The sequence below is a fragment of the Drosophila simulans genome, chromosome 2R (genome assembly GCF_016746395.2).
Source record: "Drosophila simulans strain w501 chromosome 2R, Prin_Dsim_3.1, whole genome shotgun sequence".
In the NCBI taxonomy this organism is placed as follows: domain Eukaryota; kingdom Metazoa; phylum Arthropoda; class Insecta; order Diptera; family Drosophilidae; genus Drosophila; species Drosophila simulans.
In genome coordinates this window covers 7,538,590-7,560,148 of record NC_052521.2, presented here as the reverse complement: position 1 = coordinate 7,560,148, position 21,559 = coordinate 7,538,590, and the positions used below count along the sequence as shown (strand labels likewise).

The window sequence follows — 21,559 nt, the reverse complement described above, 5'->3', positions numbered from 1 at the left end:
GGGTGAACATTAATGAAACATTTAAATTGTTGATAGATTATGAAACTCATATCTGCGAAATACTCATTACATATCTCACAAATATATGTACATATATAAGTTATATCTTGTATGTCCTTTAAGTGGCAACTTTATCTGGAACTTTTGTATTATATAGCTATTATTCGTGTATTTATTATGCATTTCTATTATCAAAGTGTTACGCCTTCTTCAAAAAGTGCTACAAAAATATACACTTACACTTAGTTAGTTACTAAGTTAGTTTAGTGAGTTTTTTAGAATGGCTACAGCGCTTAAAACATAAACTGAGCACTTTTAATTATATATTTCCGATCTCAAGGCGAGGGCTCACTGTGCCTGCAGTATAGTTTTCAACTCTACAGAAAATTTTGTTGTTTGTTGATTACAATTTGCATGACGCCAGCGGGCAGTACAGCCAACAGGGCGGATAGAGCACACTTGCCCTCTCCCTCCCTCACCCGGCCGTCTCGCTCGCTCGCGCGGGATTTCCATCTGCTTTTTCAGTAGCGAATGCAATCGTTGTTGGTTTTCATAGTTGTTGTTAATTTTGCAGACATTTCAGCCGAAATAAAAAAAGGAGGGAAAAACAAATTTTAATTAATGGTGGAAAAACGAGTTTGCCTGGTTTCCATCAACTCAACAACGACCACCACTATGAATGGATTTTCTTCAAGAACGCTTTTTTCCCCAACACCGATTGCATTTTTCGTGCACATTTGTATGGGATTTTTGAGTCTGTCTTGGTCTGGCTCAACTTGAAAATTCTTGTTTTGGCCAAATTGCAAGCTGCCAGCGGCAAATGTTGACGTCGAGCTCTTTTTGCTTGATGCTTTAGTCAAAACACTTAAATACCATAAATAATTGGCTACTTAAGTGCATTTGTTGCGCAAAACTGAGGGAAAAACAATCGGAGAGCAAAGAAGTCAGCTTACCAGCTTGGTGTGTGGCTTTTGAGGTTTTCAAGGTATTTTCCACGAGCTTGTCCATTTTTCCATTTTCCCGTTCAGTTTCATTTATGCTGCCCCATAGCTGGTGCATTTGAAGCATGCATAAATATTGCCGCAGGCCTACTTTTTATGCTTGCGGCGCGGCTTGTTTGCTTTTTTTTCGTACGCCGATGTCAAACGCATAAATATGCATTTACCCATACTAACTCCTGGCTGAAGGCATTGTTCAGGGAATTTTCCGAGTGATTTTAGCGCATAATGCTGTTTTTCGCCGCAATCAGTAAGTTTTCAAAACTTGTTTACATTCTGTGAGGCATAAAAGTAATATCTATATAAGGATTCCAAGCTTAAGAGTAGAACACTTCACTTCTAAGACATTTTAAGCATGAAAAAGTTATTTCAACTGAGCTCTGACAAGCTGCATCCTTAAAAATATACATACATATAAATCTAAATAATGTATATTTTTAAATATAAAATATTTAAGCTAAAATAATATTTAGCTAATGGCGAACACATTTAGCTCCGTCGAACTGAGCAAATAATTGGCTGTAAATCTAATTCGACGACTTACAGCTAATTTTCCACAGAGCTGTGAATCACTTCTAAGAAAACTTGTAAATTTCACCCGCTCTCACTCGAAATATTTCCGAAAGGGTTCTCGCCTGGCATCATCATCACGTGAAGCAACGTATACGTGATGTTTGGGAAACAATATAATTAATTGCGCATACGTCATGTGTGCGACGACCTGACTGAACTGAACTGAGGTGTTTGCATATATTTTCGGGCATTCTCGGCGATACTTTGTGTAAATCTCGCATAGAAAGCGATCGGATTACGAGGAGAAATTACATCATTTGGTGAAAATGCTAAGCGTTTCATTAAATCGTCTAAAAATGGCAAATTCTTGCGCTGCCTTTTCTCTGCTCCGTGGGTCAATAAACTTGTGGGCCCAGTCAAAAATTTGTATATGAGAAATTCTTTTGTTGGCAACAAAAGAACGAGCGCGTCACGTACGTCGGCAGTGCGAGCGGGAGGGCAACAGGGAAGCGAGAGGGTGCGAGCGGGAGCGAGCGAGTGCGAAATGTAAACATTACAAAAATGCCAAGCCAACGTCTTCATCAGCGGCGTGTGGCCAAAAAAAGAACCGAATCATACGGCACCGTTAGCCGAGAAGCTTATAGCCGCCTCGTATTATGTATAATTCGGGATGAATGAATTTTGGCCCTTACGAAACTCTAACGGCATTCTAAGAAGCCTCGCCAATATGCGAGGGGTAAATGGAAACAATGAGCTGGCCGAAAAGAAAGCGACAAATTACGTAGCCAGCATGCTAATGCTGATGCTAATGCTCTTTCTTCTCTAACGGCATTTCGCACAGCCGGCTAAAAGGTTCCCCTCTAAGCCTCCACTACCCTCCGCCCCACAGCATTCATTTTGAACTTTTTTACTTTTTGTGAAAGCTGAAAACCCGTTTTCTATTAGCATTTGCTTGGCGGCAAAAGAATGAAGCACGACGGCCGCAGAGAGAACACGGCAGCGAAGAGAGCGCGCGCGCTCTTAGGCGCTCTCTTTCGGCCACAAGGCACTCGGCTGGTGCATTGACCCCACAGCTCGCTGACCCACTTACGAAGCTGCTTTTTGCCACTGCGAATGCGAGTTGCGAATTGCGAACTGCCGACGCTGCGAGCTCGTGCCTCCGTCGACGCCGCTGCCGTCATCGTTGTCGGTGTTTCTGTTTCGACGAACGAGCAACTTGTGCAATAGTCGCAGCAGCAGCAGCAACAAGAGCAGCAACAACAACGGCTGCAGCAGCAGCAGCAACAGCAATCGCAGTCGCAGCAGAGGCGACTGCGCTGCCACATGGGCAACTCAAAATTGACTGTGCTTCACTCTTTGCCTCAGCACAGTGGTTGAAAGCCAGGCATTTAATATACGATCACAAATTACAGATGCATTATTGAATGAAATCAAGTATTAAATTCAGAACTGCACGTTAATTTGATAAATACATATAACATAACAATCTCATTTCTGAATTTCAAAGCACTTATTTATTTTATACCCAGTTCAAAACTATTCCTATGTGTATACCTAACTACCTGCCTTTAATTTTGTGTCTTAATCTTACTTATACAATACTAATTAGAGTGATGGAACATTTGCCAATAGTATTGCCTACTTATCAGCTCGAGACCCTATACTCAAAAATCTCTAAGCTTCTTTAATTATTCAATATTCAATAATATAAGTTGGTGTGTGCATTTCCGTTATGAATTTCCAAAGTTTCCTCGGCATTTGGTCACACTGTTCGTGAGGTATTATGTGTGAGTTATTTTTTATATCATTGCCATAGTTTCTGGCGCTGTTATTGTTATTTTATTTGACTTTGCCGTTCGCCGCAGTGCCAAAAACTGCAATTCATATGCAGCGGCCCCTGTGCCCCCCTGCGGCCTGCTCCCCTGCGCCCCTACCACCCAGTTTTACATACATACATGTAGTATGTACGTATGTGTGTGGGTTTTTTTTCGTTAGCACATGTCGTTGCATATTAATTTTCGTGTGCCAGTGTGCACACATGCATGTGCGAATGCTTTTCACACTTTTTACTCGCTTTTTTGCTGCTGCTTCTTGGCGAACTGCATTTTTTTTTTGCTGGCATGCATTCGCAATAAAGAAGAACATATTAATTTTGACTTCTGGTTATTGCTGCACCCAGCAGAAGCAGTGCAAAAAGAAAGCGAGTCCGCGGGGCAGTGCAAATAAATTGCATATGCAAAATATTTGGGCGGTTTTCCGCATCGCTCTCTGGCCATTCAGAATTTATTTTCTTAAACCGCTTTTCGATGGCAATTAATTTTCCTTTGGGCTGCACATAGGCGGTGCAAACTTGTTGGTTGATCAACAACGATATGCCGTTTTCTTTAGTTGATCTGCTATTACAGGTTTTCCAGCGGACAACGGTGCGTGTACGTGATGTTGTGGAATTACCTAATAATTGAATGGATGCGTTTTCATTGAGCAGAGGCGTTCGTGCCACTCGTGAGCAGTTGCCAAAACAGTCGCGGTTAATTAAAAATTTATCGAAACTCTTGGCCACTTAATATTGATGTTTACTTAGACTAAATTCAGCTTTTTATTCCCGACTTTTACCTCTGATAAGTAAACAATTTCACCCAATATTTGCCTTCCTTTCGAGAAAAGTATGTCATAAATATTGTTTTCTCGCCGTCAAAGTACACAAGGCAAAAAATGCCAAATAAGACAATAAAATGTATTTCATGACACACTTTTCCGCGCCGCGTATTAAGTAAATATTTGCGCCTGTTATTTGGTAACCCAAATGCGGGAGAAAATATGCGTAGGTTCAAAATTAATTACCCAAAGGTGACTTGTTACCATGTAAGCTTATTTCTGTCATTTAGGGTTCTGGTATGGGTAAGTTTTGAAGTCAGGTGGAAAAATAACAGTTAAAGTGTGTAGAAATCATGGAAACCCCATATTCGAGTACTATCTTCAGTTAGTTATTTGGGTACATTCAGATACATAATAAATATATTTCATATTACAGATACTTGGGTAGTAAATTATTTATTTCGATGAAAACAACTTATTAACATAAGCATAGACCTGCTTAACTGCCAAAAACCAATTAAATACTACACATTTTTTTGTTTTGTTTTGTAATAATTAAATAACTTTGGTAGGAATTCATTCTTAAAATTATTTATATACAATTCTGTTTACTTTATTTAAACTAAATTGTATATAAAATGTATGTAAATACACATGTAGCTCCGACTTTAAGAAATACAAATGCATGTGCTATCGCTTGACTTATCGATTTCCTGAACTGCATACAAATGAGTGGGAATTGCCTGTAATTTTCGAAGCTTTTACTTGTCATAACGGTAAAAGTGCCCCTCTCTTCGCTTTGCTCTTCAGTGCAGTTACCACCGACTTATCTGTCTGAAGACCCATAAACACGCACATTCCGGTACTTCAGATAAAGATTTATGTGTACGTTTTCGGGGGAAAGGCATTACAAATACTGCATTTTCCGTGCAAGTATTTCGGGTATTTCGTAATGCTCGAGAACGATAAAAAGTTTAAGGCGGCTTAGTGAGACGAGCAGCCGTTAAAGTCCCCCTAATACCCCCCAAAAACCCTCTTTAAAACCTTTGCCAACGATGACGACACACATTCTAGCATAATTAAATATCTGTCTGCGCGCTCAGTTGCAACGAAAGAGAGTGGCTCTCGCGTTGCGCTTAAGAGAATTCCATTGAAGAGAAGTACAAGCAAAGAGAGCGCGCGGCAGAGAACTTTCTTTTCGATTTTGTTTTTGTTTTCTTTTTCTTCGCTCGTTAAGAATTCTGGGTGTGTGTGTGTGTGTTGGTGTGAGATACTGCCGTGCGGGAAAGGTTCATTGACACTTGAAAAACATTCAGTCACTCACTCACACAACGCCAGTCGGGTTACTCACTCACTCATCATCTGTCACACATTTCTCCGATCCGAAACAACAAAAAGAAAAACAAAAAGGCAAGAAAAGCAGCAGCGCTTGGCACATTTTTCAAGCTGCGCTTGTGTTGTGTTTTGGTTGTGCTCCCTGCTCTCTGGCAACGTCGACGTCGCTGCTTCTGCGGATGCTGCTGCTGCTGCTGCAGCGGCTGCGGCGGCGGCTTTTGTGTTTGTGTGCGTTCGGTTCAGCGCGCATCTTTCATCCTCGTGGGTAAATACAAATACAAGTACGCAAGGCAAAGCGCCTAGATTACACAATACCGCCGCCAGACGAGACCAATCTGCCCCCTCGCGCGCTCTCCCTCGCACATCTACCCTCTCGCTCTCTCGCGCTGGCTTTTCGCTCCAACACTGCGCTGCAAGGTTCGGTTACTTTAAATCAGTCTTGGTGGAGCGCAGAAGTTCTATTTCTGCAGTGATTGGTTTCTTTTATGATGATATATAGCAGATGATAAAATAATGCATACAGAAATTAAGTGAAAATAAAAATGATCAATTGATCAATGTACAATGTATAAACTTAAGATGGGACCCAAATGTGTGTTGTATGCAGGCCAGTGTAAACTGACGCAAATCTTTATTCTCCCCGTGAACCAGTTCTCAGCGACGCGATGGTGCACTGCTGTTGATCAGGAAATTGCATCACCGCTGAAAGGATTGCGGACTGCAAGGGAAATCCGAACAGCTGTCGCACTGTCTCCCTCTCCCTCTGCGAATGCATCCCCCTCCCTTCCGCACGCGGAGCATTCTGCATTGTCTGGGCAGACAAGTGGCTTAAGGTACACGGATAACACACAACCGTATTGCGCAATAGTTCTCTGGGGTCGAAGTGGCTTTGTCTGAACTCCGACAATGGGGATGGGCTGGCAGCGGGAAATCCATTGATTGTAATTGCGGGGCGTTCACTATCGGAAATTGCTCGGGCCTCCAACTTAAAGGGAAAACTCTGGCATTACTTCTTTACTAAGTTTGCAAGTTTTCCTCAAGGCGAAAAAGATTACAGTAATACGCACTATTCAGAATTTATATAAAGACGATAACTGTTCGTTGTATAAGACTCTATTACGATATAAGACTCTATTAAAGACTATTATATTTTATTATTTGAGATATTATTCTAAATCACCTTTTTCCGCCTTATGCTTACAGCTCAAATTGAGATAATTCCATGCAAAGTCTGCGGCGACAAGTCATCCGGCGTGCATTACGGAGTGATCACCTGCGAGGGCTGCAAGGGATTCTTTCGAAGATCGCAGAGCTCCGTGGTCAACTACCAGTGTCCGCGCAACAAGCAATGTGTGGTGGACCGTGTTAACCGCAACCGATGTCAATATTGTAGACTGCAAAAGTGCCTAAAACTGGGAATGAGCCGTGATGGTCTGTAGAAAGTGTTGCATGTGGCACCCAGAGTAAAGAGCTAGGGAATTCAATTGATTTTTTAAAAACATAAATAATAATTTATTCGAGTATTATTTTGAGAAAAAGTAGTCCAGATTGTGTACTGCCTCAGTTTAGTTTCCGCACTTTTCTCTGGGTGCCAGTGATCAATTTGCGCACTGCATTAATGTGTTAATCCCGCCCCCTTGACCACCCCCCCTTGCAGCTGTAAAGTTCGGCAGGATGTCCAAGAAGCAGCGCGAGAAGGTCGAGGACGAGGTGCGCTTCCATCGCGCCCAGATGCGGGCACAAAGCGACGCGGCACCGGATAGCTCCGTATACGACACACAGACGCCCTCGAGCAGCGACCAGCTGCATCACAACAATTACAACAGGTGCAGTATGACCGAACCGAGAATGACCCCCCATATTGATCCGCCTGCGATCCCCCTGATCCCCGACCCGCTGTGCGACCTCGCTCTTTATCTCCCTCCTCTCGTCTGCTCTTCTCTTTCCCGTCTGCCATCACCGCTCCCGACCCGTAATGCCCTTCTTGTCACTCAGCTACAGCGGCGGCTACTCCAACAACGAGGTGGGCTACGGCAGTCCCTACGGATACTCGGCCTCCGTGACGCCCCAGCAGACCATGCAGTACGACATCTCGGCGGACTACGTGGACAGCACCACCTACGAGCCGCGCAGTACAATAATCGATCCCGAATTTATTAGTCACGGTAAGTTGGCCCAATCTCCAATTAAAGAATAAATGATAAATCTATCAATACCCATAACTCTCCAGCGGATGGCGATATCAACGATGTGCTGATCAAGACGCTGGCGGAGGCGCATGCCAACACAAATACCAAACTGGAAGCTGTGCACGACATGTTCCGAAAGCAGCCGGTGAGTGTTTATCGCAAAAGCCCGAAAGTATACCCTTGATAATGGAACATATTCTTCTGGCTGTGCAGGATGTGTCGCGCATTCTCTACTACAAGAATCTGGGCCAAGAGGAACTCTGGCTGGACTGCGCCGAGAAGCTTACACAAATGATACAGAACATAATCGAATTTGCTAAGCTCATACCGGGATTCATGCGCCTGAGTCAGGACGATCAGGTGAGTTTCCCATGCAAACATAATTTAAATACTTAAAGAGAGTTAATAAATTACCTGATTTCCTTTAGATATTACTGCTGAAGACGGGCTCCTTTGAGCTGGCGATTGTTCGCATGTCCAGACTGCTTGATCTCTCACAGAACGCGGTTCTCTACGGCGACGTAATGCTGCCCCAGGAGGCGTTCTACACATCCGACTCGGAGGAGATGCGTCTGGTGTCGCGCATCTTCCAAACGGCCAAGTCGATAGCCGAACTCAAACTGACTGAAACCGAACTGGCGCTGTATCAGAGCTTAGTGCTGCTCTGGCCAGGTGCGATTCACTTACATCCTACATAGGCCTATATAATATGATATATATCTTTCCCTTAGAACGCAATGGAGTGCGTGGTAATACGGAAATACAGAGGCTTTTCAATCTGAGCATGAATGCGATCCGGCAGGAGCTGGAAACGAATCATGCGCCGCTCAAGGGCGATGTCACCGTGCTGGACACACTGCTGAACAATATACCCAATTTCCGGTAGGTTGATTGGAGATTCTATCGTTTTCGGAGCATACTCCTAATTTTCCAATTTTTCCAGCGATATTTCCATCTTGCACATGGAATCGCTGAGCAAGTTCAAGCTGCAGCACCCGAATGTCGTTTTTCCGGCGCTGTACAAGGAGCTGTTCTCGATAGATTCGCAGCAGGACCTGACATAACAAGAGCAGCAGCCGTTCCTGGAGACGACCGCGGACGACGTTGCCGAGGATGCGGCTGCCACCGGATGTGTCCTGCCGCCGGTGGCGCCCCCTGCCGGGCAGCAGCCAGCGCTGCTCGAGGACTGAGGGCCGCAGGATGTGGCAACAATAATTATTTGAGTAAACACTGCACTGCGCATGCAGCAGATACAAGAACTTTATCATGATTTAAGCTAGCATACAACCAAGGATGTGATCCTCGCCAAGGACTCACTTAAAAAGAACTCTATCTATATACATATATATATTATATATGACAGAGCGGATGACGCAAAGGGAAGGGAAAATATTTCAAAAATATTGTTAACTCAGTTAAGACTTTTGCTTCGTAGAGAACCGAAACCGAAACCGATTGCATTTCGAGCAAGGGGCATCAAACTGATTTTCGAGGTTATACTATACATATACACAAACACACACACACATATATATATATGTAACTTCCAAACTTTCATATCCTGGCCCGAGCAGATCAGATCGACTAAGTACTTAAAACCAAGCGAAATTCTCTACACCGCACAGCCCAGGACCCGTTGACCCCAATAATTCAGTTCGGTTAGTGTTAACCCCAGAAAGCCCGATTCCGATCCCGCCTAGGTTGTCTTTGCCTTACGTTGTAACTAAAGTATGTGTATTATATATACAGCAGATGTATGTATAACTATGTCGTATCGGTTATATGCCTAACAACATTATTTTTTGTAAACAACAAAATCGAATATCTCGGAAAATGTGTTCTTATAATTATATTGATTAATGCAATTACAATATATTTACAATTTACCGTTACGTTTTTACATTATACATAAGTCGAAGAGAAGGAAACGGAAGTTTAAGGATTAGGAAGCTGTATAAGAAAAGGCTTAAGGACGAGCTGAGTAGCAGTTAAAGTGAGCGAGAAATCGAAAGAATACCAGAAAATTTCAAGCAAGCACATAAAAGTATGCAATATTTTGTTTAAAAACAACTTTTTATTAGTTTCTTAAATATAACATAATTACGTACATACACACACGTATATATAGGGCTATATATATCTATATATATACATGATAGACAAATCCCAATCCGGTTCCAAGGTTTAGTAAAAATAAAGAGAAATAAAACGAAAAACAAAAACTTTTGATATGAAATCCTACGCATAATTAACAACTTTTATTGTTTCTAAGACTTAAACTTAATTAAAATGGAAACCAAAACAGACTGACGGACCGACCCCGACAGCATGCCACGCCCTCCCCCGCCCCTCCCTCCTCAGATCCTGGCAGAAATTTATAAGGAGCTTGATACACAAATCGAAAAAAGAAATCTTCAAAGAAAAAATATAAAGACAAGCAAACGGCGACTTTTTTGGTTGATACATTTGAAAAGAATATACAATTAAATATCTGACTGACTATACAAAGACGTTACACACACGCATACACACACATACACGCATACACACACAGCTTACATTACATAAATTAGTTAAACTTAAAGTAAACAAACGACAACAAACACATTGGATAGTAGGTGATAATTGGTGTGTCTTAAATAAACCTAACCCCCTTCCCGCCCCGCCCACTTGCTTCATACCCAACGCCCCAAAAGCCCCACATTTTTACTAAATTTAAAGCTTAATCAAAACTTTTTTGAAATTATTCAAGTGAAAATTTCAGCAGGCAGGCATAAATATTAATTAACATTAATTATAGAAAGGAAACTTATAAATAAAATGTATACAACAAAACTAAAAAAATCAAATAAATTACATTTTGCAAATTCCACAAAAAAGAAAACATGATTTTGCAAATTCACTTCAAATCCTTTCCCTGAATCCAAGCAAAAATATTTACACTAGCTTACATAGAACTGGGACGAGGACATCAATATTTCAATTGAAAAAAGTCTATGTTAATGTAAACGATCGATTTGGACATATTTAAGTTCGACATTTTTGGCCTTACAAAACAAAAAACAAAAAGAAGAAACCTAAAGTACTTTATATATATACAAACCATATATACAATATAGAGAATACAAAACTAGTTTTAATTTATACAAAGCAAGGGAGCAGCTTTCAAACTCAAAACAAAAATATCCCCGAAAAACAACAACTTTGTTAAAAACTACGCATAATAAAGAAAATAATAAACAAAGTTAATCTATAATATAAATTGAAGTTAAGTTGGTTTGAGCGGTCGACAACAAGAACATAAATGTATCTTTAAATGATATATGTATTGTTACATTTGTATGCTAAGTTTTTAGAAAGGTTACATTTTTAAAGAATAACAAAAGATCGCGAACTCGACAAGGTGTAAAATGAGTACATTTAAATTAAAATTTAGCGTATATAATGCATAAATATTATGTTACGATATTTACATTTATATAAAACAAAACAAAAACACTAAAGAAAACCGAAAAAACAGAAGTCCCATATTAAAAATGAAATAAAATGAGCAGAAGCTATAAACTGATAAGGGAATTCTGAATCTTAAAAAAAAAACAGAAACCGAAAAAGGTAAACAATTAATTATACAAAACCAAAAACTTATAAAGAATGAAAGGCAAATTATATATTATATATATGATTAAGTAGCATTAGGCCGACTGTTGCACATAAACACACACCTCACACCCACACCTACACTCAGACAAACTCACACTTGCTAATACGAAAAGCTGCGATTGAAAGCTACAAAGGATCAAGGATAAAGTGCAAAAAGGAGCTTTCATAAACACGTTTACATTAAGTCATTCATTTATGCGGTGGGAAAAAAGCAATAAGAAATAGCAACTGACATGAGTACAGTGGATACTCGCTTGAATGGATCATAAGTTTCAAATTTTATTTTAATTTGTAAATTAAAAAGTTTGACTGAACTTATTCCGAAAAACAAAGGTTTTAAGATAATAACTTTCAAATAACTTTCATATATAAACGACTTAGAATTTTTTAAAATATTTCCGATTTTATACAAAAAGGTATTCTTTACCTAATAACCACTGTACTGTCTGTAAGTTTCGTACTCCTTTCATCTCCCCTTTGAATTTCCTGACCGACAAACGTGGCATATGAGTAATATAACTGGTCCGCAAACTTTGTTATTTATATTTCAGCGAGCTAGACTCCGAGCATGTTTAATTTCAAACAAAACTATTCAGTTTTTTATGCCAGGGCACGAACATAAATAAAACCGAAATGAACAGATAAACCGATATATTATTTGTGTATGTGGATCGGTTGTAAACAAATAAAGGCGGAGGCACACGAATGTTGCATAAACCGAAAATAAAAACACAAAAACAGACTATAGGCATCAGCTATCGAACAGGAATAAGCGATATTTTACCACGTGCATAAAATGGAGAGGAAATCATTTTTTATAAACTATCACACATTCACAAAAACACACAACACTCACACACACGCATGTAGCTTTAGTTTACTAGGTGAATTCGTTTTTATATATTTGTAAATTGTTTTTAGGTAAATTGAATTATATATACACAGACATTTACAGACATATATATGTGCATATATATATATATATGAATCTCGATACATATACACGCATATATATGGAACAGATTATATATATTATGTCATACTTCATTATGATTATTACGATTATTATGATTCAACACAGAACCCAGAAAAAGGCAAGCATCTAATGGTGAAACCAACCAACCAAATTATCCGAGAATAAAATGCTGGAAAAGCCGTTCAAGCCGCAGTTGAAGATGCAGAGATCGGAAAAGAGCAGAAATAATTCAATTCATTCTTAACAATAAAATGTAATCTGAATTATACAAAACAAAAAAACAACAACAACAGCAAACCGAAAAAGAAAACAAAAGAAAATCATAAAGAAAACATTTTCAAAAGCTTTTACTTACTGGGAAATTGAGATGGGTTGCGAGCCGTCATTAAATGGCCTTTATTATGTCGATTTTCCAATTAAAAATCGTATTAATTGGCCAACGGCATTGTTCGAAGCAGCATTTTGCATTTATAATCCACATTAATAAAACGTCAATCATTCGGATGGGAAGTGCAGACATCGGCCACCGGAGACAGGAAATGTGCGAGATTTTCGCACGGAAGTTGACTGGCTGATATCCATTATAAAGTGGGTATATTTAAGTACGTAAGATACTGCTAAGGTATGTATCTACGCGTCATTCTGAAATTATATCAATTGGAAAGTAAAGTATTTAAGAAATTCAGAATTAAGAATCTTACTTCCGATTAAAGAAAAAGCTAAACAAATGCCACGTATTCGCAGGACTTTAAAGTAATTTAGGTTAACTTCAGAAACCCAAGAAGTCTGCATAAATCCTTATGTTAAGTAATCCAGAGTTGAGTAAATCAAAGTGAATATAATCGTAAAACAAACTGAGTTCTCCACATGAATGGGAACACCAATTCCCATGTTATTTAGGTCGATTGCAGTCAAGTGTATGCGATCATGAGTCATTTGATGGCCAACCCGCTGGGCAGGCCAAAATGTCTCCAGAAGGCCAAACATTGCGGCTGAGTACGCATGTTAGCTCGATTTCTGCTGAGTTCAGCAAACTTCTGTGGCAATCCGAATACTCAATCGTCTAACTCGCTTTTGATGGCCATAAATTCGAGCGCCCCCTGCCATCGAATCGACAGTTTCAGTCTCGGTGGCCATAAAAACGTGCTGCATACAAAAGTCGGAGAGAATCTTGTATGCTGCTTTTCAATGCGAAATAACAGAGTGGCAACAACCACAACGACACCTGGGCGCCCCGTTAAAGGCAATTCCATGTTTTAGCCAAAGCAAAACTTTGCCCCACCAGCCTCCCCACTCGAAACAACGCACACGTACACTTGTGGTCAGAACTAGATTTATGGCCACTTTCACATGCTCGTATACGCAAGTTCTCGATTCCGATTACAGTGGCAAGGTCACTTTTAAAGATGCCAACAAGCAAATTGTTTTCCATGCGAGCAGCTCTTCGAGTCCGTCCTTAAATCTTAACAATTGATACATCAGCTTTCGAGTTTCAAGGACGTTTAAACAGTTGCTGATGTGGACGTGGGTTTGATTTACTGACGGTATGAAATTCATATACAGTAGGATTATAGTTGTTTCATTGCTTAGAGTGGCGAAGTAAGAGAAAACTGAAAAATCCATTTAACAGGATTCACAGACGAGTCCTTGTCCGTTTGTTTGTCCGTCCGTATAAACATGTAAACTACCGATGTATGAAATTCGTCCTTAAACACTTTACATACATTATGAAGTTACAGTAACAGTTGTACATCCAATTACATCACTCAATTACGGGTCTGAAAATTCCTCGGACCTACTAAGGATAATTAGTAAATGACGCTAGTTAAAGCCACACGATACAAACTGGTTATTATTGTGATTAAGGAAAAGCGTCAGCCCGATTTTAAAGATACAAAATGTTATTCACTTTCTGGTCTGGTCGAACTAAAGCTTGATCCCAATCGCGAGCTCTTTAATATGGTCATCAATTACATATGGGTAAATGAAGCGCGAAACACCGGCGGCTGGAGTATGCAAATGCATAATGCATACACACATTTTCACTTTGTTTTCATTTCGATTTTTCGCAACCATGTTTTTTATTCAGCTTTGGTTTGGCTCTGCAATTTTAACGCGCTTCCGTCAATTAAACTTACGAGGCGCAACTGGCAAACTGGAAAATTGTGTCACACACATGCCACCCGAAACCCACCCACCGGATTGGGGTGGTGGTGGTGGCACGTCGAGGAGGGGTTGCGTTGTTGCACATGAATGTTGCATGTTGCTTACATTCGCATATGCGGCGATGATCGACATAGTTAAGTGAAAATTTATTGCTAAAGGAAGTGGCTGGCGGACGGGGAGACAACGGCCTGATGTATCGGTTTCCGGGGCTTTTGGTTGGCTTTCGGTTGGATAATCCTTGCCAGGCCATTCGGCAGTGAAAGGCCGTAAGCACAACAGGTTAAGCAAATTTGGCATCGGCACTTTCGTTTGCATTGGCATCAACGCCGTTGGCCATCTCCAATATTCATCTTTTGGCGAAGTGCACAGTGTTTCATTCCACGGCCTTGTGCTGCAGTTCTGTGTGTTTAAAAAATAAGTGATTTTAATAAGATTCGTAAAGTAAGAATATATCAAGGTAATGAAAGAATTCTACAGGGTTTTCTTATCGGAAAAACACAGCTGATCCCACAGACTTTGAAACGTTAGATAGATATAGAATAGATATAATAGATATAATGATATATAGAACATTTATGTTTACAAATTTGTGTTGTATGAACTCAAAAATTAGCTATCGTTAAAATGGCTTAAAACTGTCAACATTTCAAGCACAAGTACCAGATATGTTCGACACATTTTCTAGCCTCTATTAACAGGAATGTATTTTTAGCTGATGTTGCCACTTTCAATGCAAATGTGGTGCTAATAGCCCGGTGCCAGTCAGCCACCGCATCGAATCGAGCCACTTTGTGTGCAATTAATTTTGACACTTTTTCGCAATTGCGCGATCATGCTGGAAAAGTGGTCCGAACCGGTCAAATGGCCCGATCAAATCGGTTTGCTTTTATGATTATATCATCAAAATGTGCCTGTTAATTGCCCCAACTTCTGGCGATGGAACCCCGCGAGGAGAAAACTTTCCTCCGCGCCAGCAATTGCAGACCAATAAGTGGCCGTGGATGTATCATAGTTATATCATTTCAGGCGGAACAGCGCTGAAAAAGCGGCCAGAAAAGCCAAACTAGTTGGATGAGACCGTCTCCAACGGGGCGAAGACAATGACCAAGTGTCGTGCCGGTCTGGATTTGTCATTGTTATGCAATCGCCGCCGCGGCGTGCCAGTGAAACCAGTTGATTAGCTGGTAGAAATGGTCGAAACGGTTGCAATGGTAGAAATGGCCGAAATGGAGCGCTTCCTGCATTACATTCATGCAGCCATGATACCACCAGTACCTTCCACGCAGACCCAGCGGCCAGAATGGCCAATCAAATGAATTGCCATCGCGTTGCACATGCAAATTGCAATCAAATGCAGGGCGGTGCGGGTGCAGGAACACTGCTACAAATTGCCCTCAAATTACTTTCGAAATATTTGCAAAATAAGCCAGATTACTAACAATCAAAATAGTTGTAGAACCAATAGGTTTACCATACAATTCATTGTAATAATGCAAATAATTTGTTATTTTTTCGGGATAGATGGTCATAGATACATAGTAAAGCTAATTCATTGATAAGATTAATTAAACAATCAATAAATGACCAAAAAAGTATGCAACATGGTATGTGATCTGTAACTTTATTAACTGGATGAACATCACATGTTTCCTCCACAACCATCTACATACATATGGGTTAGCCTACCTTAACCTAATAAATTGCCCTAATCACGCTAATAATATTTTGAATTTTAAAGTAGCTAGCTCCAAACTAGTTGCGATACTTTTCTCTTAGTGGGAGTGCAGTTGACACGACGACATATTTCAGCGCACAACTCAATTTGCGACAAACGAATGCCAGTCGAGATGCCTAACCAGGAAGCTGGCCAAATCCTTGCCACTGCCACAGCGGCTGAAACAGCAACTGAAAACCGAAACTGCAACTGCAACTGCAACCTGCTGCCGGCGCCAGCACCTCCTCCCCCAGCCACGCCCCCCGTTTCCGAGCGCTGGAGGCGGACAGACCGACATAATCGCTGCGTTTAACTCAGGCACTGGCTTCAATTACACGCTGCCCCATCTCACTTGCACTCGGGCTCGGAAAAGTGTCTTCATGTTCGGCGGCTTTTCCAGCGTTTGCCACCGTGGGTGCGAGCGAGAGGGGGACATACGGTACGATAGCTTAACAAAGCTTGTGGCTTTGAGCCTCAGTTTCTGGATTGCTGCTGGCGCCTGACTTTGCTGGTTACTTTGGGTTCGCTTAGGCTTTGGCTTTGGCTTTGCTACGGTTTGTTTGCGGCATGTGTTTTCACTATCATGCCCCAGGATGACTGGACACCCTACACCAAGCCAATTTTCGGGGTATATGGTAATGCAACTTGTTAGCAAAGCAATTAAGGTGCACGTGGGAAGCTATACAATATTCCTAGAAGTTTTCAAAGTTAGATATTTAAATTGCGTAACAAAACTTTCATTTAACCAGAATATATCTGAATTGTATTTCGAAGAATTCATTAAAATAAACTTTTAAATAGTAGCTTCCAAATGTATCCTTTGTACTAGCGAATTTAAGGCGAATTGTTGACAACTTTTAAATACTATTATATGTATTTATTATTAAGTAATTACCTATAGCAGCGCATTTGGAAAGTCGACCAAATCCGAGTGATGCCAAGCGTCTGTTAACATGGCCACAAGTCCGAGTCCGAGTTCGAAGCCCAGTCCGAGCTGAAGCAAGTCGACTGGCCACTTCCGCTGCCCCTCCGCCGGCTCCTTGGGCCAACTTGATTATGTTTTTGTTTTTTTTTTGTTTTTTTTTACTTCGTTTCCAACTCAGCGACTTCGTGTCACCGTCACCGTCGCCGCACTGTTGCAGCAAGTGGCGCTGCCGTCTGTGGCACGTTTCACTGTAGCTCATAACTTTTTTCTTCGCTTTTTGGCTCATATTTAAGCGGTTGCAGGCGGTGGGTCCCAGAGCAATTCCATTTCTACGCCCGTCGTCGATGGTTTACCGAAATCCGCACTCTTAATACAATTAAACAGCGTCGAATAAATATATTAAAAAAAAAGAAACACACACACAAGAAAAACAATGCATTTGCCCCAAGGAGTAAGTGTTAATTATAATTTTAAAACGAATAAACAATGGAGAGGCGGGCAACAAACGCGCGTAAACATTCAAAAAACTCATAATATTTGTGTTGGCTTGCAAAAAAAAAAAAATGGAACAAAATAAATATTTAAAGTAAATCCAGCTTAGAAAGTACGCGTTAATGCACGAAAATATGCAAATAAAACGCTTTCATTTCGCAACGAATTCATTGACTCCAATCGCGCGGGAAATGAATAAAACAAAGCGCAAAATAAAATGCAAATAACCACAAAAACTTAATTTGTTTTTTTATGAGCCACAAATGTCGAAACATGAAAAGAACTCTCAAGTTGGCCATAAACGGTTAATTGAACGAAAATGTGCAACAAAGGGAAAGTCACATTTGCACAATAGTAAAGGGAGCAACAAAGTGAAAGGCATTTATTTTGTGATTGTGAAAAGCCGGAAAATTACGAAAATATTAGTTTCCATCAAGTGATAAGCAGATAAAAAGAAGGCCTAGTTGAACTTTGTGCAAAGATAAAGATATCAAAATCAAAATGTGCTTTTAGATTTGATTTTCATTTGGTGTTTAAAGAGTTTCTAGAACAATATCCATTACTTCGTTTTGTAAAAAGCCTTAATTTATTAAACATTTAAATTTCTGCTTGCTTATTTTAAACAAATTTATTTAGACAAATTGGTTTTTAATGTTTTTTGTCCATCCCCCAAATTGAGCCATCAGTAGGATGAAAAGAAATTTGACTTAAGGGCTTTGAGTTTCTAAGAAAATGCTGTGCCCGAGTTGGGGACAATTTACCACCCAGTGAGTAGTCGCCAAATGCTCTTCTATTTCCGTCTGGCCCAAATTGTAGTTGACCGGGCCAAAAGTGTGCTTCCTGTGCGGCTGACAGCTTCTGTCACGCCCACATCAGAATCTATCTGCAGATGAAGGCGGTCCCATCATCGTTGGATGGCCTGCCAATAATAATAACCCCAGGACGACGAGCTCCTCGGATGCGTGTTATTATGCTAATTGTATTGTTTGGCTGTTTATGAGCCCTTTTTGGGGGTCAGAAAGAGGTGGGGGGGGGGGACGATAACCTCTTTACGTTGGCATACGAATCGTAATCTTTATACTTGTTTCCCTTGCAGGCATTAAGCTTTCTGTTCATCACTTGCATGATGTTCGCACTGGCAGGCGGCCATCCATCAAGCGACAAGCTGAAGTAAGTCCCTGCCCACTGCCACGCCCCCATAACGATCACACTGAAAATAAAAACAGCTAACAAAATCGCTATTAACTATAAATAACACACTTTTTGATTAAAATAGTATTACTTTCTTTTCACGTTGGTTTCTATGCACTAAAAAATATAGAGTAAATATTAACCAAACTTTGTAACACCAATTGTTTTGCGTGCAGTTGATAGAGTGCTCCTTTATTTGTTTGCTGTGTAACCATGTTCATGGGCCATTCGACCATTTACAGGATCCGAATACACGTGCCGGTGAAGCACCACACACATGTGCACACGAAGACGGTCATTAAGAAGGTTCCGCTGCCCATTCCGGTGCCGGTCAAGGAGCACCACCACGAGCCGAAGAAGCACCACAGCAGCCGCAGCCACCACCATCACCATCACCACGAGGACGACCAGGACGACGATTTCGAGGGCTACGAGTACCCCATCAAGGCCAAGCGGCGCACGCGGCATCCCTTTGTCTGAGCCGGGGCACAGACCACCCAACCACCCACTCAGCGGGGAAAATGAAATCAAATGAAATACAATTTACGCAGATTAAGATGAAAATAAACCAAAATACGAGCCAGCTTGGGTAGGCTGGAAAGCAAGAAAAGTCCGAGAAAAACAGCACATAGCAAGAAAAACGCAATCCTGGGTCTGATTTGTCACTGTTTTTAGTGCGTAAGAGTACAACGTAAAATAAAAAGAGAACCCTTAGATCTAAGTAATCATTTCAGTGCAATAAAATATACAAAAATTACACTTAAGCACAATTTAAAGTCGGCATCGAAAACTTTTTTATGCCTGCCGTTGGCCGCTTTTCATTGGTATTTCAGTCACGACAAAGTTCGAACAGATAAACATGTGTTTTTCGGGGGTTTCCCATTTGGAATCTAAACTGCGTGGGTAGTTGGAAAAATAGGAAAATGCTAGACAAAATTTAACAAGGATTCCTTTGATTTTCTAGAAATAAATGGTACGTTGTAAAATTGTAAGCAACTAGCAATTCATAATTGGAAAAGTATCTAGAGCTTGAACAATAAAATCACATCTGTGGGAAAAGAACATTTTTTAAAGCTTATTCAATGTATTTTATTTAAAGAACTTTTCACTTTTTAGTACGAAAATGACTTGGAATCAATTTTTGATTTAAACTGCTATTATATTCCTGGCATAAATGTATGCAAACCAAGTAATAAAATCCGCCATGCCCATCAGTTTGATATTAACATAACATATTAACTTAATTTAAAGAATCCCTTACACTCGCACATATATTAATATGTATAAGCTGCATTCCCGCTGTCATATTATAGTGCTGAAATGAGAAGCGTTGTGACAGCCAAATCGGGAAAATTCCCATTTTCCGGGCACTCAGCGGAGAGATTTAAACTGATTGAATTGAAGATTTCCAGCTGTTGCTGTTGCTGCTGCTGCTGTTGCTGCTACCGTTGATGTTGCCTCCTGTTGCCGTAACCCTGTGGCTGCCTCACTAGCTGCACCTTCTGTGGGATATTTGTGCATAAATAAATGAAGCGAACGACATGCGAAACAGCAAAGTAAACCCGGTGCCGGGCTGTTTGTAATGATGTTGTGGCTCCGTGGCATCATCCTCCTGCCAACCGGAGCTGGGCCCATAAAATATGCATGCTCAGCTGCGTCCCGCTCGCGTTACTCTGTCCCGCTCTAACCAGCACGGCAAGGCGACGAACCGATGCGGAGCGACAGCACGTGCTGGGGCGTCTAGTCAACAGCCAGGCTAAGAAGAATGTCAACAACTGCTCGCCTGTTGCCTCTATGCACTGAGAAAAATCATTATAATTATACAAACACTATGTAGATGGACTAAACTGACCTAACTCATTAGAACAAACATTTAAGAAATGTACATTTTTATATTTGCCAAATAAGAAAACCTTATTTAAAAACATTTATTCAATTTCATAACTATTTCTTTAGTTAGAAATTTTTCCGCCTGTGCTGCGTGTTTTCCTTTCGGCCAAGCAAACAGACCCGGGGCGGCAGCTGTTGATGGCTCATTTTCCACGACTTTAGCGCCACTCAAGTGGCAGCCACTCAAAGCCAAGGCGAAAGCATAAGCAGCAACAAAGCAACAAAGCCACAGCAACAAAAAGCAGGCAACAAAAGCAGCCAACGCAAATGCCACTCGTCATACGGAGCCACTCAATTTACGGAGCACTCAGCGGCTCTGTAAGAGATCAGCGGGGAAATCGGACTGGCGGGGGGTCTAATTAATACGACCTCCCACCTCCAGCCACCCAGCGCCCAGAACCACCCACAACCACCTGCTGGTGTGGCACACTTAAGTGTGGGCGGAGTGCGAACAGAAAAGAAACAGCAACCTAATCACCCCGCAAGCAAAGAAAGCGGGTCGATAAAGCAGTGCACTGATGCACGATGTTAATGGACAGTTTTTGAGCCGCTGTTAACCAACCACTGTTAAGCGAAATAACATTTCAGTTTAATTGATCGCTAAGCTTAAAATTTATACCCGGTAAATTGTAGAGCAAAAATGGGTATTTGAGGTTTGTTGAAAATCATGAAACAAGTAAATATAACCACATTAAGTATATACTTGTTATTAAATAAATATACCTGATCAGGATCACCAGGTTGTCCATATAAATGTCCAGATCTCGTGAACGAAGAAGAAGAAGATAAAAGCTAGCAAGTTGAAGATGTATCTAATTCCTATGAGGTTTAAGTTTGCTTCCACTCATTTTCAAAATAAAATAACAATTTGCAAAATTAATGTACTATATAACTTGTGGCAAGTCAGACTGATTA

General features: G+C 40.7%; 2 protein-coding genes across 6 annotated transcripts in view; both read left to right on the top strand.

Annotated features, from left to right (window-relative positions):
• The window catches only part of LOC6733832 (probable nuclear hormone receptor HR3), a 39,109-nt gene extending 21,628 nt beyond the window's left edge, over positions 1 to 17,481 (top strand). For 3 of the 5 annotated variants that reach the window (XM_039292824.2, XM_039292822.2, XM_039292823.2), the window contains exons 2-9: positions 6,645 to 6,872; positions 7,099 to 7,267; positions 7,437 to 7,606; positions 7,672 to 7,775; positions 7,844 to 7,990; positions 8,059 to 8,302; positions 8,362 to 8,512; positions 8,574 to 17,481. In XM_039292824.2, the coding sequence (XP_039148758.2) occupies positions 6,645 to 6,872; positions 7,099 to 7,267; positions 7,437 to 7,606; positions 7,672 to 7,775; positions 7,844 to 7,990; positions 8,059 to 8,302; positions 8,362 to 8,512; positions 8,574 to 8,694 (1,334 nt within the window). In that variant the 3' untranslated portion in view covers positions 8,695 to 17,481. The remainder of the gene's footprint in view (positions 1 to 6,644; positions 6,873 to 7,098; positions 7,268 to 7,436; positions 7,607 to 7,671; positions 7,776 to 7,843; positions 7,991 to 8,058; positions 8,303 to 8,361; positions 8,513 to 8,573) is intronic. The other 2 variants (XM_016182391.3, XM_016182389.3) reach the window with 1 other exon arrangement.
• LOC27208199 (uncharacterized histidine-rich protein DDB_G0274557) lies at positions 17,389 to 19,524 on the top strand. Its single transcript, XM_016183811.3, has 3 exons — positions 17,389 to 17,522; positions 18,660 to 18,733; positions 18,997 to 19,524. Exons 1-3 carry the CDS (start codon positions 17,505 to 17,507, stop codon positions 19,232 to 19,234), a joined length of 330 nt encoding a protein of 109 aa, XP_016026835.1. The 5' UTR covers positions 17,389 to 17,504; the 3' UTR covers positions 19,235 to 19,524.
• The last annotated feature ends 2,035 nt before the right edge of the window (positions 19,525 to 21,559 follow it).